Source organism: Grus americana, chromosome 8 (genome assembly GCF_028858705.1).
Source record: "Grus americana isolate bGruAme1 chromosome 8, bGruAme1.mat, whole genome shotgun sequence".
Classification (NCBI taxonomy): domain Eukaryota; kingdom Metazoa; phylum Chordata; class Aves; order Gruiformes; family Gruidae; genus Grus; species Grus americana.
The window spans coordinates 3,921,222-3,937,713 of NC_072859.1; the positions used below are offsets into that span (position 1 = coordinate 3,921,222).

General features: G+C 43.7%; 1 protein-coding gene across 1 annotated transcript in view; it reads left to right on the forward strand.

Annotated features, from left to right (window-relative positions):
* The window catches only part of NIBAN1 (niban apoptosis regulator 1), a 69,427-nt gene that overhangs the window by 26,020 nt on the left and 26,915 nt on the right, over positions 1–16,492 (forward strand). Inside the window, exons 2-5 of the mRNA XM_054833723.1 lie at positions 4,895–5,025; positions 6,456–6,587; positions 7,262–7,376; positions 8,888–9,055. Coding sequence (XP_054689698.1) covers positions 4,895–5,025; positions 6,456–6,587; positions 7,262–7,376; positions 8,888–9,055 — 546 coding nt within the window. The remainder of the gene's footprint in view (positions 1–4,894; positions 5,026–6,455; positions 6,588–7,261; positions 7,377–8,887; positions 9,056–16,492) is intronic.

The window sequence follows — 16,492 nt, forward strand, 5'->3', positions numbered from 1 at the left end:
CTTAGACTTGGGATGAAAGTCAACCCATGAGCTGAACACTGAAATGATTTTAACTCATTTTGCTGCTACCCTGATGGGCTATGAGAATAAGATTATATATCTAGGTGGGTGGATGGATGGATGGATAGTAGTAATTAGCTCGGTACTGAACTTGCTAAGTAACGTTAAGGCACGCAGTAGGTAGAGTTTAAAAGCACATCCCTGGCTGTGGGTTGCACTCCTGGCTGGTGAAGCACCATGTGGGTATGATCAACTAATGTTTTTCTATTGACTTCTGACAGCTTTGCTCACGGCCTTGTGGAAGAAATACAAGGACAAAGTCATTCGTTCCTGTTCTGTCTCAATACTTCACACTTGTTTGAAGTGCTGGGTGTACTGGCATTCAGCATGCACAATGCTTATTGTTTCTTTTAGGTTCTATTTTGTCTAGGGTTTGCTTTGATACAGCAAATCATCTACTGTTTTTTGCAGTTCATGTCCCTCAGGGCACAAAGTATCTTTTCCAAAGGGCTTAAATCATTTAAGAAGATAAATCCCCCAGACCTCCAGAGGGATTCGTATCATGACCATGGTGTTTTTTGCAAACCCCGTTCAAAAGCTGCTGAGTGCAAGCAGTCATGTAATGAAGAGGAAGGGTCATGCTCATTTTGCTTGGACCCTTGTAAGGGTCATCTTGCTACCAAACACCAACCTTTAAGTGGAATAACGGCTTTTATGGTAAGCCCTTACCTCTTTCTGTTCCTAACTCCCAAATGGCTGAAGCCCACTAAGTGTGCAGCTCCTCTCTTGTGTGTCAGCCAAGAAGTTATTGTTTTCTGACCTTTTTTTCTGAATATTCCTGACCCGCATCCATACCGGCCACTTGGCAGCACATTGTTGAGAGCGGAGGAGCACGGCAGGGCGACCTAGCCAGGCTGCATGTGGCCGTCCCACCAGGCTGAAAACCAGCTACGCCAGCAGAAATTTGTGGGAGGACTTGCCAAAGACTGCCCTTATTTTTTAACGTTGGATGTCAGTTTGTTTCAATAAAAGCAGTGAAACCCAAAATAAAAAGTGAGGTATTTGGGGATGTGCTGTGGGTCTGATGACCTGGAGTTACGTACAGGTGTCCAGCACGGGTGGCGCACAGCTAAAAAGGTCAAAGGCAGCGGACAAACAGGAAGGAACAAGTTTTGGGGGGGATTCCAGATCTCCAGTGGGGCAACTGGCAGATGTTTCTTGTTTCTCAATGCAATGACATTTGGTTTTAGTTTTAAAAGATGTATCATAACTTGATGTTTAACTTTTGCGATCGAGCGCAAGGGTGGTTCTGCAGAAGACGAGATGCATCGTGAAGCATTTGAAAAGTTTATTGTTTAGCAGGATCTAAACCCTCAGCAAAGGGGGAACATCTGTGTGTGCAGACCCCTGCCACCTTAATTTGACAGAAATCCTTCCACCTCCATCACTGCCATCTTTTGCTGTTGGTAATTTCGGTTGCATGCAGGCTTCTACTGGAGATGATCACATTTCGTATTCTCCTGGGATAAACATCAATCTAGCTGCTGGGTTTCAGACCACACTTATACGGGCTGGAGCTGTGCCGTTGCCAGACCAACCAAGTGGGAAAGTTGGCCTTGCTCCATATAAACAGCTCTGACTAAGCAAGCCACACTAAATTTGGAAAAGAATTAGGGGAACTCATTTTTCAACTGCCCTGGAGTATTTTATCTCCAGTTGCCCCATGTTATCATTTCATGGGAAGAGTTTCTATTACTCATGACTGTTTTCCATCATCATGTTTATTTTCAGATAGCATATTTTTATCTTCTGTAAACCAAAAGAGTTTAAAGATCCATTGGCGAACAATGGATCAAGGGTCCGTCCGCTTCTCTTCCCACCCGCAGGTAGCGTTGCAATTCCTGTTGAGCCGAGCGGTGTAAGGCCAGGTGACCGTGTAGTGCCGCTCACAATCTCTTCAAAAAAACCTCTTCTTCTAATTTTAAGAGGGGGTAATATTTTTAATACAGAGATCCTTTGTTACAAGTAGTGCAAAGACTGAATAAACAGCATGAAACGTTTGCTCCTCGATTCATGTTTTGATTGATTGTAAATATATTCTGCAGATAGAAATCACGTTGATGTCATATTTCTCACTTATCCGTATTATGAATTACATAGTGCCTTTCTTTTCGGTCATCATGCTCTAAGCTGATCTAAGAAATGTTGACACTGAAGAATCACACTTCTGAGCCGATTTAGCCGTAATTGAAAGACTTTGCCAAAATTACAGATATTTCCTGCAATTGTTGGGGGTTGTTTCCCAACACCAGAATTTTGTTCTTTGTCCCACTTCCTCTACAAATTTTTACTGCAGGATGCAGGCAGCAGTCAAGTGAGGTCCAGCGTCCCAGAGCCCGCTGTAACAAATCAAGAGGCCACTGCAAACTGGAAAAGAAAAAGCCGTGGTGGAAAATAGGGGCAAACCCTGAGCAGGAAACTCCGCCGGGGCCAACAACATCCTACTGCTGGCTGGGACCAGAATTAAAAAAAAAAAAAAAAAAAAAAAAAAAAGCTATAAAGAAGGTTTTGGGAAGCTTTGTCCTTATTTGGAGAATAAGTTTATGCCTCTGCCCAAAGCAGGCTGGTTTTTAAAAGGCTGTCAGATGGGCAGGGATTTTCTGCTTCAGCAGCACCGGTATCCTGCTGTTAGACACAAGCACATCCTGTAATCAGTAGGTCTCACAAAATCCGATCTCTTAAAATTGGTGGCTTGGAGTCCAGACTGTCACCTGGTGCTGTCCCACAAGTAAATCTGTGAAAAACTTACATACCTGAAAACTTAACCCGACCTCCTGACGTCTCTGCAGCTTTGTGTAACGACTCTGCAAACGCTGCAGTCGGCCGAGCTGGAATGAAGGGTCGTGTCGATATTGTCCCTAGACTTGAGAGATGCGTCAAATTCCGTGCGTCAGACTGAAAGTAAAATTGCAGAAGCAATGGGCTGTATATGTATATATATGCTATATATATCAAGCTATATATGTATAGCTTTTTCTTTTGCATGCACGTCCATGTAACTACAGCAATGTAAATGTAATTATCAGGAAATTATGGAGTAATTAAATACTGTGGCTATCTGACTTGATGGAATTACCTCTAACAGCCTGGTAGTGTCCCACAGTAGGAGCGAATTGGAGCTGGACCTGAAATAAGCACTTTCCAAAATCTTTTGCCTTTGCCCATCTCTGTGAACTCCTTAGCAAACTAGCTGTTTTTCCACGGCAGTCTCAGCCACACAGATTTGGGGGTTTTAAATGGAAATAAGGTAGCCAGACGTGGTAAATCTTGGACCAGAGCATCTTCTACACCAGAGCATCCCATGCACGTTCTCCCATAAAATCCCGTGCACTTACTCTTGTAATGATCCACTGCTTTTTTCTTTCTTTTACCGTATTTATTTTGATCTTTAAAATTATTTGAGGTGAAAAAAAGGCATGAAAATTCTGGGAACTGCACTGACATTTAAACCTATTTTTTTCTTGAGAATTGGCAGTAAAATCAGTAGTAATTCAGAAAGTTTTGCATGGTTGTTTTTGAAGGACTGTGCTTATATGCCTGAAACAGCAAATATGTCAAGACCTCTCTCTGATTTCATCGTAGCTCCTGCAGATTCACAGCCTGGTGTATAAAACACAGAAACAGCATGAAAACTCCCAGTGAATCCTTTTTGGTCGTAGTGCTGGTGGGTGGCTGGGAGGAGTTTGTCAATCCGGGACCATCATCGTAGGATGCGGGTGGTTCAGATTTTCCAGGACTCTGGAGGTCGTGGTGCTTCTTGCTGGTTCCCCTGTTTGGCCCTTCAGGGGTGCTGAATGCCAGTCCAGGTTTATTTGCCCAGGTATATAAAGGCTTCAAGAAATCACAGTTTGGAAACTACCATGTTTTTTGTCTTATACAGAAAATTTGATTTTTTTTTCCCCCCAAGCAGAACAAAATAACATTTTGAGAGCAATAAAATTTCTTGAGGTGTGAAATTGCATTTCTCTGTTGCATGCTCAGAAAATAAACCCCTTGTCGTGGAGCTCCTTAATACAAGGAAGAAGGGGATCTCTCCAGCATCCAGGACAGTCAGGGTGCTGTCTAGATCATCGTCCAGGTTTTGGTTTTCGCGTTGCCACCGACTCTTTGAGTCACACACACACGTGCACATGGCTTTAACTTTTAGCTTCACTGCCCTGTCTGTAAAGCATTATTATTTCTTTGATAGGGTTCATGAGTTAATTACTTGTAAATTGCTTTAAGATTCCCAGAAATGAGACTATCAGTGTGTTTATTGCTGTTATTGCTACTGATGAGATCTTGATCCCAGCAAGACAATACTAGATTAGTGTTTATTGCAGTGTGACTGAGTATCTGTTTACATTAAAACAAAGAAGAGACTGCAGTGCTCAAGCCTAGAAAATATCCTTTGTAGGAGCTTTGAGTCAGCTTTAAAATCTCATTATGTGATAAAATTGGCTAATATGCCTGAACACCAGCCAGTATCACTTGTCTGTGTGTTTCCGTGAAAACCTTATCGGCTCTCGCACACCCGCAGCGCTGGGGCAGTATGTCCTAGGGAGAGGCAGATAGCATCTTTGCTTAGCAAAATGGATTTGGGGTATGTTTTGCCCATTCTTAGAGGGAAAAACTGTGTCCAAAACCCAATGTTTTCACGGACAAATTCCCTCTGTGCTTGGTTATCACAAGAGCTGAACGCATCTCCGAGGGTTTCCTGATCTGCTGGGCAGCAAGCGGCCATTGGTACGCTTGGGCAATATTTTGGGTCGCTGGTGATAACTGCTTCGGTTCTGCATTACAATTTCTGAACCAATGTACATTAAATACAATTAAATCTCTATTTCTGCTTCAGGAAAAACAGAGGCTGTCATCAAAAACTTCAGCCCGCACTACAGACGCCAGTACGCGGTGGCTTTCTGCAAGCACGTGCAGGATGAGCTGGAGCAGCACCGGGATTCCCAGTCCCAGTTCCTGAAAACCAAGGTAGGAGGGCACGTAAGCCCTGCCCTGTCCTCAAGCTGCCATACAACTCTGCTCTCCTGCATGAAATAATTAATGCATTAACTATTTAAATCATACATTTAGTAGTCATACTTTATGAAAAACATGTGCTGGAAGTGTATCAGCTGCTGACTGGGCTCGGTTTTCTTGTTTTTCCTGGTGTTGGATGCCTTCAAGTAAAGTTAATGGGCGGTACGGATACTCAAAGCTTCTAAAAATCAAACCCAAAGTATTTTTAAAGTTATTTAAATATTTCCATATATAAAAGCATAGTACAGAAGTGTTCTTTCAGCTTCTTACATTGGATAGTTGAATATATAATAAATGTGTGTCTAGGACGTTTTACGTGTGTACTTTGTTATATATAACTGAAGTGTACAGAATAGATTTGCAAGTGCAGATGTTGGATTTGGTTCAGTTCAGTTTTAGGTGGAAAAGTTGCATTTGGGTGCAGGTTTAAAGTTTATTTCTGAAAATTCATCTTTGTTTTGGTTGCGTTTGGTTGTCTCATCATGGCATGAGAAGAACCGTGACACAAGTTCCTGGTACAAAGCATGCATTTCATCAAGGTAGAGTTGGACGCTTCGACAAAACTAGTTGCTTCCTGCTGATTGCAAGGTTTTACAAGAATCTTGGGTCAGAGATCATACATTCAGGGCAGAAATTTATGTAGGAAACTTAATTAACCCTCTAGCTATGGCTACAGGTTTCTATAAAGAAGATGGCAATAATCCCCGCTGTGAAGTGAGCTGGGAAGAGCTGGTTTTTATTACAGGAGGAGAGACAAAAATACAGAGAAAAGCCTCTTTATTAGAGGAAAGTGCAGAGAACCAGCCTTCACTGTTAAGAAGGTACAAATCTAAATTTTTCAGCCTTATTGGAAATCACGGATTTCCGATGCTTTTGAAATGAATAGGGTAAAGCAACAAGGTGGGATGTAGAAGGTGAGATAATAGAAGAGCCATGTCTTTCAAAAAGATGCGTGTCAGATACAAGAGCATGGGTGAAAAAATCTTACAAGGAAATGGGAAATAATTTACTATTTTATAATAAAACTCTTTGCTGCATCAATGGAATCTTTTCATTGCTGTTGTATAGTGGAAAATTGGAGATAATGAACTAAAGGTCAACTTACATTCCGCATGCCAACCGAAAGGTAAATAAGAACGTCGCTGTCTCAGAAATCTGGAAGTATTTTGGAAGGCAGAGCTCCTCTGCTGCCAGCTCACTTCAGGCTACAAGAATTTGATTGTGTATGTAGTATCTGCCCGAATCAGAGAGCTATTTATGACTGCAAATCGTATTTGAAGACTCAAAAGCCCTCATAGCAGTCTTACGGAAATGCAGAAATAAAAGCTTCAAAATGGTCAGTCATCCAGAGTCATTTCAAATCTCCAAAATTGTCCTTGCAGCCCCCGTTGGAAGCTGGGACCGTCTTATACGAGGCAGAGCTGCTGCATTTTGCCGAGGATCTGAAGAAGTGGAAGGACAGATATGTCGTTATCAGAAATGACTACACTGTGGATTGCTTCGAGACTAAAGAGGTAAATGCTTCTTCCTCTTGTGTTCTTCTGTGCCCCCAAAGAAACTGATATAAAGTGAATTTGCCGTTGCTGCCGCCTTTCTTTTAGCAATACTAGATGAAATGTTGCCCTCGGCAAGGCAGCACCAGCCTTGAAGCTCCGTGGGGATGGCTGAGGGTACAAACCAGCGCCTTGCGTTGGCCGTACATGTTTGCAAGAATTAGCAAATCCTTTTAACAGCGCTTTGAACCCTCCTTTGCGTATCACAGAATGCTTCGTATCTGTATGTCATTGTAATACATCCCCGTGCTTCTGCAGTTGCGTTTTAAGTAGCAATTTTGGGGTGGCTTCAGGTTGACTACAGTGAAGCTTTTTTTTTGGCAGCTGCCGTAGTCAAACTAGTCCTGGCTGACAAACCAAACAAATAGGACTTAGAAGAAAATCCCATCCTTTTCTCCTCCCTTCTGTCCCTGACTCTGCATCATGGCTTATCAGCACTGAGAAGATATTTTTAAATATGTTTTTTACATTTAACCATGGTTTAGATTTGATGTTTCCAGAGAATATATCCAAAATTCAGTCTGACAGAAAAAAATTTCCCTTTGGGGAATAACCCTGTGAATTAGCTTTGTAAATGAGTTATGTTTTCCCTCTCCTTAAATCTCTATTTGACTCCCTCTCTCTTGATTTTCCAGGCCTACCAGAAAGGAGCCAGCCCTAAATATCATGTTCTTCCTGCAGGAGGCAAAGTACTGACTTCAGAAGAAGATTACAATTTGCTGTCTGATAAACATTTTCCAGATCCTGTTGGTAAGCCCTGCTCAAAGCTGAACTGCCAACCCCCAGGCTCTGTTCCTTACGCAGACCTCTTCCAGGCAGGCTTTCAGGCTTGACTTTAAAACAGGGCAACAGAAGATGCACGCAGCCCGTTTTCTAAGTCGAAACGCAGCTCCAGGGTGGATGTACACAGAAAATGCTATAAGCTCATGTTCAGAGAAACGCTGGCTCCTTTTTTTCCCAGTATCCCGGCACAAAGCTGCTGGAAGCTGTGCAGAAGCAGGGCAGGAACCACACCACCATTGTTCCCGGGCTTTGTTAATATTCCTGGTTTATTTGTTTCCATTTTTAGATGCCAGCTGCCTGTGTTGACTCACGGTTGATAAGTCCCACAGAGAGGGCAGGAAGGTTGCTGCTGCTGAATTTGTTGTTTCTGGGACAGGAACCGCTGTGGTCCTGCCTGCCCCTACCCCTCTCCATGAAGATGGAGAAAATTTGGGCGGATTTTAAGGGAGCGGATCTCATATTGCAGAGTCAGATTTGGAAAATGGGGTGCCGCATAAGGAAAGGGATAAGGGCAACATGTAAACAAGGATTTGTTTTTTCAAGTCCTGTCTCATATCATTTAAAGTTCTGCCCGTTGGGAGGTGTCCCACTTACACCCCTTTCCCAAGGCATAGGGTGCTCAGAGGGTAGCATGGGCAGCGGTGCCTGGAGGTGTCCTCCGTGTGTCACCACAGCTCTGCAGGAGTTGGGGTTGAGCCACGTGGAGCAGCCCATGGCCGCTTGCAGGCTTCCCGTGGCTGTCCCTTCATAAAGAGTGGCTCAGTTAGTCATTTATGGCCCTTCTCCCCTTCTGTGCGATGCTGAAGGCCCTCCGAGGTGAACCTCCTGTGGCTGGGCTCTCGATGGGTGGCACTGAGACAAGATTGGGTTTGGTCATCCATAAACGGTGTTGTACAGCATCCCCTGTGCACGGTGACGCAGGGCAGGTGGAAAATGGAGATACTTAAGACTTCTTTTGCTTCACTTTCAAGGGCTTGAAGTGACAGTTCCTCAGGCCATCTTGCAGTTGTGTTTGGAAACCCTGGAGACAGGGAAGCCGCTGCTGTTCCTACACTGTTTAATGCAGTTCGTTTCTATATGGAAGACCGTATGCTCCTATATTGTCTCTATAGAGACCAGAGCTGCCCACTAACTTACTTATTTGCATGAAAACCTTTTCCCTACCAGCTACAATCCAATGAAATAGTTTCTTTGAAGTTTTACCAAAAATGTGTAGTTTATGGCCACCTTGAATACAAAACAAGGACATTGAGTTGCTATAAGGTAGAGAGGTGGTTGGTGCCCGTTGAGTTTGCCCATCCCAGCTGTGTCCCCCTGCTCTCTGTGCCCGATCGCTCGGATCAAGGAGATGTGATTTTTTTCATGTCTCATGCTTCCCTGCTAGCAAAGGTCTGTTGTCTCTGTCACAGCAGAGGAAAAAAGCCAAACGCCCCCCAAGAAGTCAGATTTCTAACAACGGAGATGTGTGTTTTGTGTAGGGTCGAGTGAGAAGGACGTCGCTCAAGCCTTCGTTCAGCTGCCGAGGGAGTTCCCGGTTTACCTGTGGCAGCCCTTTGCCCGACACAGCTACTATTGCTTCTCGGAGCCAGAAGCTCAGAGGCAGTTCAGCGCCGTGCTGGGGGACTGCGTGAGACACTCAAACCACGGTGAGTGCAGAAGGGGCCTCTTCCTGTATGTCATTCACCCTGGAGAAGATTTAAATACCTATTATAGTACAAAAAAGCTGTAGAAGAATGCAAGTCACTTATGAAAGGTGCTCAGCTTTCAGTGCCTTGAGGAATGCAATAACATACCCCTTCTTCTTGCTTTGCTGGGAGCAAAGTTAGGTGGGATTTGAGCTGCAATCTAGTAAGCTTGGGTAGAAAACATGGGAATGGCTTTGAAAGTGGCGTTCCCCTCTCTGTCAGCTCATCTAAATCCAGCGTGATACAAAATCGTACAAGACGTTTACTAAATATGGTGTGGCAAACTCTCACCTGTGTTTGCGAGCTTGTCAAATGCGTCATAGATGTAGCAGACCAGGTTTGTACAATGTGGAGGGAACGCAGTCTCCCAGTGCATTTCTGTAGTGTTATACATATATCGCCAATAATCAGGCATTCGATGTTTTCTGGGGGTGTTTAGGTGGCAGCTTGAGCCCTCAGCCGTGGTTAAGCCTTGTAGGACAGACATGAATGGTGTGTAAGACATGGTATTGATTGTTTGCACAAGGGAAGATTTTAAGTCTCACTTTCTGAGTGTGTTAGACTAGAAAACTTAAAAAAAACCTAAACTTGTGACTTGTTAGGATTATAAAACCAACCTTGCTCCCACGAAATTGGAAGACCATTTATGAGTTGTATTCTTCAGAAAAAGAAATGCCTTCCTGCTTTTCAGATGACTTTTCTCTTTTTCCATCAAGCTGACCTGGTTCCCCCGCTGCATCCGGGCTCTTCCATGCCTTTAGTGTTGCTTTTGAGTCCCATCTGCTCCTGCTGCCCTTGGTGGGAACACTCAGGAACTTCTCCAGCAACCTCAGCTACTGAAGCTCATGCTCGTAGACAAGTGAATTGAGATCGCGGTGTGTGAACAGTCACTTTTACTTACAAAAGTGGCTCCCAATGGGTTTCTTTTAGCTGTCACTTTTATCTCCTGGCCATCAGCTTCACCCCATTACCCTCAGACAGCTGTCTCACACTGTCCTCCCCAGATCCTTCTCCACTGCCATCTCTTTTCCCTTGTCTCTATTGCCACAGGCATTCCTGGTCTCCTTTAGGACTCCATTCCCGTGATGAAAACACACATTGCTGTATTTCTAGGCAGTTTCCTAAAATGTGCAGTTATTTGCGTGGTGCTTGGTGGTGCTTGATGCCTTCTTCACAGGACACGTGGGATTCTCTGTCACGATGCTAGCCAGGGGGTGTATGCTCCCCTGACACTCAGTGGTCTCCCTCTGCAGCTTGTTTCCAAGCCACGCTGAAGGTGGTGAGACACAGTACAAGCCTCGTACAAACTGGAGGAAGCAGCTCCCATGCAAATCTGTGTGGGTGTGGAGAGGCTGAGGGCTCTAACACCCTGGCAAGCAAGTACCCAGTGACAGGGACTATAAAGACTTATTTCACGGCTAGATTAACATGGGTTAGAGGCATCAATCTGGAACGAACACGCCTTCACTTGGCACTTCCAAATAGTTTGAGTCTCAATAAATATTCCCTATATAGCTGCCAGAGGAACCCGAATTCCCATAGCGTGCCCGAGGGCAAAGCCTGCCTCTGTCATTTTTGGTTCTGATTAGCCTGGATTTAGCTGCGGTGGGCATACGGTATGAAAGTGCTCCGGGCTTCGGAAAGCCACCCCTTTGCTCCTCACAGGGGTTTGGTGAGGAGATGGGGATACAATCAAGTTTTCCTGGCACTGTCAGTCCTCCATGACTTGAAGCCTGTTCATTAGGTTTGGGTTTTTTCTTTTCTCTCTTCTGGAGCAAGTGTAACAGGCTTGACAAAGCTTTTGGCAGCTTTTTTTTTTTTTTTTCCTTAAAGTTCAGCACATCACTCTAGGGTCCAATTCTGAATTGGCAGAAGCTGGGACTAGATGACCTAATAGGTCTTTTCCATCTCCAATGTCTCTAAGTCTGTGTTTGATTATATTTCATATGGCTCAGCTATTGCTCATTTACCCATCTGTTCCAGGATTTCTCTCTCTCAGCTTTTTCTGTGGTCAAGATTTTATCTGACAGAAGATGGTTAGTGACACCAGAGTGCCTTCATCGGGGCTCATCTTTTCTGTCACATTATTTCTGCTCAGCAGACTGATTGGTAGATAAAGACAGTCTGAATTCAGACTTACTGTCACACTGGTAAAAATGAACAGGTTTTTACAGCTGGGGAAATGGGAGCCCATGCTTTCTGGATTTCTTGGAGTTACACCATCTCCTAGAACCGTAGGTGCTGCAAGTCATGACTGACGAGGCACCCCAGAAACCTTAACTCTGCCCTTGGAGTGACCTTCTTCAGGGGTTTTTTCCAAGGCCTTCATATTGATTTATATTAGTTCTCACATGACTGAAAGATGTTATTTCATTAATAATTTTAAAAGCATCATTTGCAAACAATTCTGCCTACAAAAACCAAGTATCTGAACAATCCAACAAAGTTACAGGCACGTGCAGCAATACTACAGGTAATAAGGCTCATGATGTAAAGATTGGTTGTGTGTTCTTTAATTAAAAAATTTGAGAAGGGGGAAGGAATGTGAAAAATCCTTCGAGTTCAATTGTGGAATATAATTTAGTGGGATAAGGAGCAGTGGCCAAGGCAGCACTCACCCCACCTCTTCTAAAAAGTGCCGAGTTGACTTTTGCCAGAGCAGATTTGGCAAGGGCAGGAGAAAGACAGATGTAATGTCTGATCAGAAGTTGCCTTTCTGTCTTTTCTATAATCCACCACTTCTGGAAAGGAATATATCGCACTGGGCTTTAGCCAAAAACTTGGAGGAGTTTTGGGTTTAAAGTCTGTTTTCTCCCAGGAAGCAGAATTAAATACTGTCTCCTGCTGAACAGAAGACTGGAGTGAATCAGCATGTGGTCTTGCGATGGGAGCCGCCCTGGCATTCGGCTCTTTCCTCTCTTTAGAGTCCCCCCGTTCTAAATAACTGGTCCAGCCTGCGTTTCTGGGTTTTCTGGTCAGAACTCATGGTCAGGAAAATAATTACGAAAGCAGTGATCACTGCTTGCAAATATGATTCCGATGTACGGATTGTGGGTTCTCCTCCCCTTGCCCTCAATTTTCCTATTGTGTTTGTCCTTCCTTTTTACTAATGGAGAAGAGTTTGCGGTTTGAGAGGACAATGATTTCCTTTGTTATCAATAGAATATATAGATGTTTTGCACCTTTCTTGAGTACAGTTCAGATAAAGCATATTTAAAACCTTTAAAATGAGCCTAAGCCAGTCAGGACCTGACTGGTCATGGCTTTAAAAATATTCTAGCACAACCGGATGCATACGCTGAGATTCTGTGAATTACCCTGACTGAAAGTCGATTGACTGATTAATCCGCTTACAGAAATCATCCCAGCTGGGAGATTCATCTGGGCAGCTCCCGCTTTGCTCTTCGCAAGTTGGCTTTCGTGATGCCTCAGGATTTGGGGAGGAAATCAAATGGTTTTGGGGTTTTAAGCTGTGAGATCGTGTGATTAAGGGCTAATTAATGAGAACACAAGTGCCCAGGGAGCAGCAGAGGAACCCCCACAAACTGGTGGGTGCAGGAGGGGCCCCCGAGCCTGTACAGGACTCATTATAGGATGGAGGGGAAGAGCATTTGGGGATTGTGCAAAGAGTGTTATGGGATGTTTTCCAGGGAATGTGCAGAATGTGTGAGATTTATTATGGGATGTTTAAGGGAAGGACTGAAGGTGGGAAAAGGGAGGGATCAAAGTGGATTGGGGAGAAAAAAAGGATGGGGTCAGTTGGGTGTAAACCGGAGGCCGGTCAGTGTGCTTGCCCAGTCAAGCCCCTCGCTTGATCACCACGGTCTGTCCTGTCTTTTTACTGCACACCACTTGTAACTATTTTGCAGGGTGAGGGTGCTCTCCGCTGCGTGTGTTGGGGTCCTGAGTGCCAGCAAGTAGAGAAGGAGCCACGGGGTGCTGGGGACTCCACGGGTTTGAGGTGCCGGCACCTGGAGAGATGCGTGCGAGAGGTCCCAGTGCCGGCAATGGGAGAAGAGAACACAAAGCATAGGGGCCCATCATTGGGTGAGACCAGAGAGCTCTCCTAACGAGCTTCCACCAGCCGTGTGTGTACATAGGCTTCGCTCACTAGCAAACTTCAAGCTGGACTATCTGGCGAGTAGAACAGGAGGTGTGGGAGCCAGCAACCAGAGACACCATAGGACTGGGACCAGTACTGGAGGGACCATAGTTCTGAGCCAGCTACCGGAGAGACACGGGGGCTTGAGAGTTACTGCTGGGGGGAACGTAGGTCTGGACCCGCTGTCAGTGGGGCAGGTGCGGTAGGATGGAATGAGAGCTGCAGCTATCGGGCTACCAAATTTGGCAGCTCTAACATAAGCTATACTTGCATTTGATTCCCTTTTCTGGCTGGGTTCAAAATTGCTTTTCACCATTCAGTGTGTGACCCTTCTCCTGTGAAAATTAACGACTGTGTAACTTTGCTCCCAGGAAAAAAAGATGCATACTCAGTACAGAGGTGCTACTATCTAATCTTGGCTGTTATCTCAAAAGCTTCATCAGAAAGCTTCCTTCCCTCCAAACTGTCCATTCTTTACAACAGCTTTGTAATTAAAAACTTCAGTGGGCTGCATTAAAGAACATTGTGTGCAGCTCTGAAATGCCATGATTCATTTCTCATTGAATTTATTACCTAGGCATAGGATATAAAACATTATAATGGGCATATTTGCTGATTTCAAAGCTTTTTAGGCTTTGATCGATGAATACGGTAAATGAAAGGGTGAGGTAAATTAGTTAAGTGACATAAATGTGCATATAGAAAGATAACATTGAGGGGAGGTCTCTAGATACATAACATGGGCCAGCCAAAAAATGTTCTTTGCAGCAGAACAAGCCAACAGATACAGAGGAGTCAATAGTAAAATACGGTGGTGTAGAGTAATAGGACCTAGTGATGGCTCTTGATAAAGATAATTCCACGGACAGAGAAGAGCGTCCAGTTCTCTGGGTACAGGGTTACACAATTAAATTTTGTTAATTGTTTTTTGTTTTGCTTGTCTGTTCCTTACGCTGTAAGACTTTTGCTCTGTTTTGCCAGGGCTATTATGTAGCCTTCACTGGTTTAGTAAAACTGGAAGATAAACTTTTCAAATGACAAATGTGTCAAGACAAAAGATAGCCGTTGTAAAAGATGCAGTGTCAAGAGTTACTGGAGAACTCTCGCTTTCTGATCTGATCTTAGCTGGGATGCATTTACAGTGTACTAAATGTGGCCTTATTGGCTTCAGTAAGTAATCAGTATTGTTAACCACAGTAGAATTTTTTATATCTTAGGATTCCACATTACCTCGTTACATAAAGTGTATTACTATATTTGTTTCAGCTTTGATGATTCATAACTAATTCAGGAGAATAACAGCATGTGACAAAAAATATACATCCTAATACCACTTTTGTATCAACTTCCCAACAGAAGGGGCAGCAAGAAGGAGTATTTTTCTGCCCATAATATTATTTTTTAACTTTCCCTCCCTAAGTTTTGCCTCAATTGAGTTTTTCTTAGGTCGATAGGGAAGAGCTACTGACTGTTCACTGTTGTTTCCAGGAGGCCTGTTCTTCTCAAGCATCTGTGGAGGTCAGACCTTCATCAGTGTAGAATTTATGTAAGACTTAGTTTTAAAAGCTTCTTGGGTTATTAAAGAAGCTGTGCTTGATGCGGAGTGTGGAAGGAAATGGCTCCATTTTTTCCTCCAATTTCCTAAACCACTACTCCCAGTTTAGGTACGGGCTGTAGCATGCAATTCATTGGTTTGCCTTTATCTCCACGATCCCTCTGCTTTCACCCAGAGCTTGGGCTTACTCTGGTTCCCTCTCCACCCCCATTTTCGTAGTGAAATGATGAGAACCACACACCTCAAATTTGGGGGGAAATTTACTGCTGAAATGGCCACCTGCCCACCTCCATGGGGAAGTGCTGTCTGAATAGCAATGAGGGAAATGCTCACAATATTCACAGTGCGCTAATATTTCCCGTTCTCCAGTTTTTAATCCTTTACATTTGTATGCCCTGAAAATCAGAAGTTTCTACTGAACTCTTATTTAATTTTTTGTTATTTTAGGAGGTCTTCTCATTTCCTGTATGTTTACCAACTATCGTGTTTCGCTTGGTATGTGTTGTTAGAAGTGTGGAAGCCTGACCGCTTGGTGCTGGGATAGAGGGAAGTCTGTGCGATGAGAAGGAAAATACAACTAGCTAATTCTGGGAGACACGGAGTTTCGCTTCATGATTTTGTTTTCTTTCATCTGGTTTGATTTCACATCCTTATCTTGATAATCACCCTTATGACACAGGAAGCTAAGGGACTTTCAAAAGCATATCCTGTCATCTCCAATTTCACCATAAATAAATTAAAAAAAAATAGAGAAATACATACATTAAGGAAGTACAATAAAAAAATACATTAGGCAAGAGAGAAATATAAAATGTACTTTTAAGCTCATGGAGGGCATTCTGTCACAGTTTGGCTACGTCAGGACAACTAGGATGGCTTCAGATTTTTTTCTTCTCCATCTCTGGCTTTTAGGGTTGCCATTAGCTGTGCCCATATTTCCTTTTTCAACTCTAAGTTTAGCTGGCAGGTGTTTTTCTCATAGTTATTTCTAGCTTTCCTATGTTACATGTATATAGTACATGTAGGGCTTACCAACTCTTGGACTGTAATTCAAAATAATTACTGAAGCATTGATAAAGGTTGAGAAGATGACATCAAATATTTAAGCTGAAGGGTATATATCTCCACATACAGAGCAAAGCAGCTGTCATGAGTCCGAAAAGGACTTTGGAAAGATTTCCGAGTCCTCATGTTGCAAACGGGGTGGCATTTCTTCTCTGGAGGGGGCAGCCGAAGAGAAGGATTCTCCTGTTGCCTTTTTCAGATGATGTGCAGAAGGACCATTTAAAGTAGAACTGAGGAGGAAATTGATTTTTTTGGACGTTAAAGAAAAATGTCCTTCTGCACGGGGATGAACGCATGGCCTTTCTGAAGGTTTGTGTGATAATTTGGGGTGGGAAAAGGCACGAATGGAGACAGAGTATTCAGCCCTTTGCCTCCCTGGCTCAAACCTTGGACTTGTGTCTTGGCTCCTCTCACTGCAGCTGCTTGATTAATTAAATCACTTTATGGTTAATAAGATCAGATCTCCTGTGATCCACATGCGTGGCTGAGACCATGGCTGGTCCTTCACCGGTCAGGTGTCTGAGGGCTGAATGGACTTTGCAAAACTGATGTGTAAACTTCTGTCGAAATGACATTCCAAACCATTTTGCTTTAAACATCTTTGATGAGGCTTTTGGGGCGCTATGAAATTCATGAAATGTTTTAGGACACAGTTTAGAAATTTTTTGTATAATTT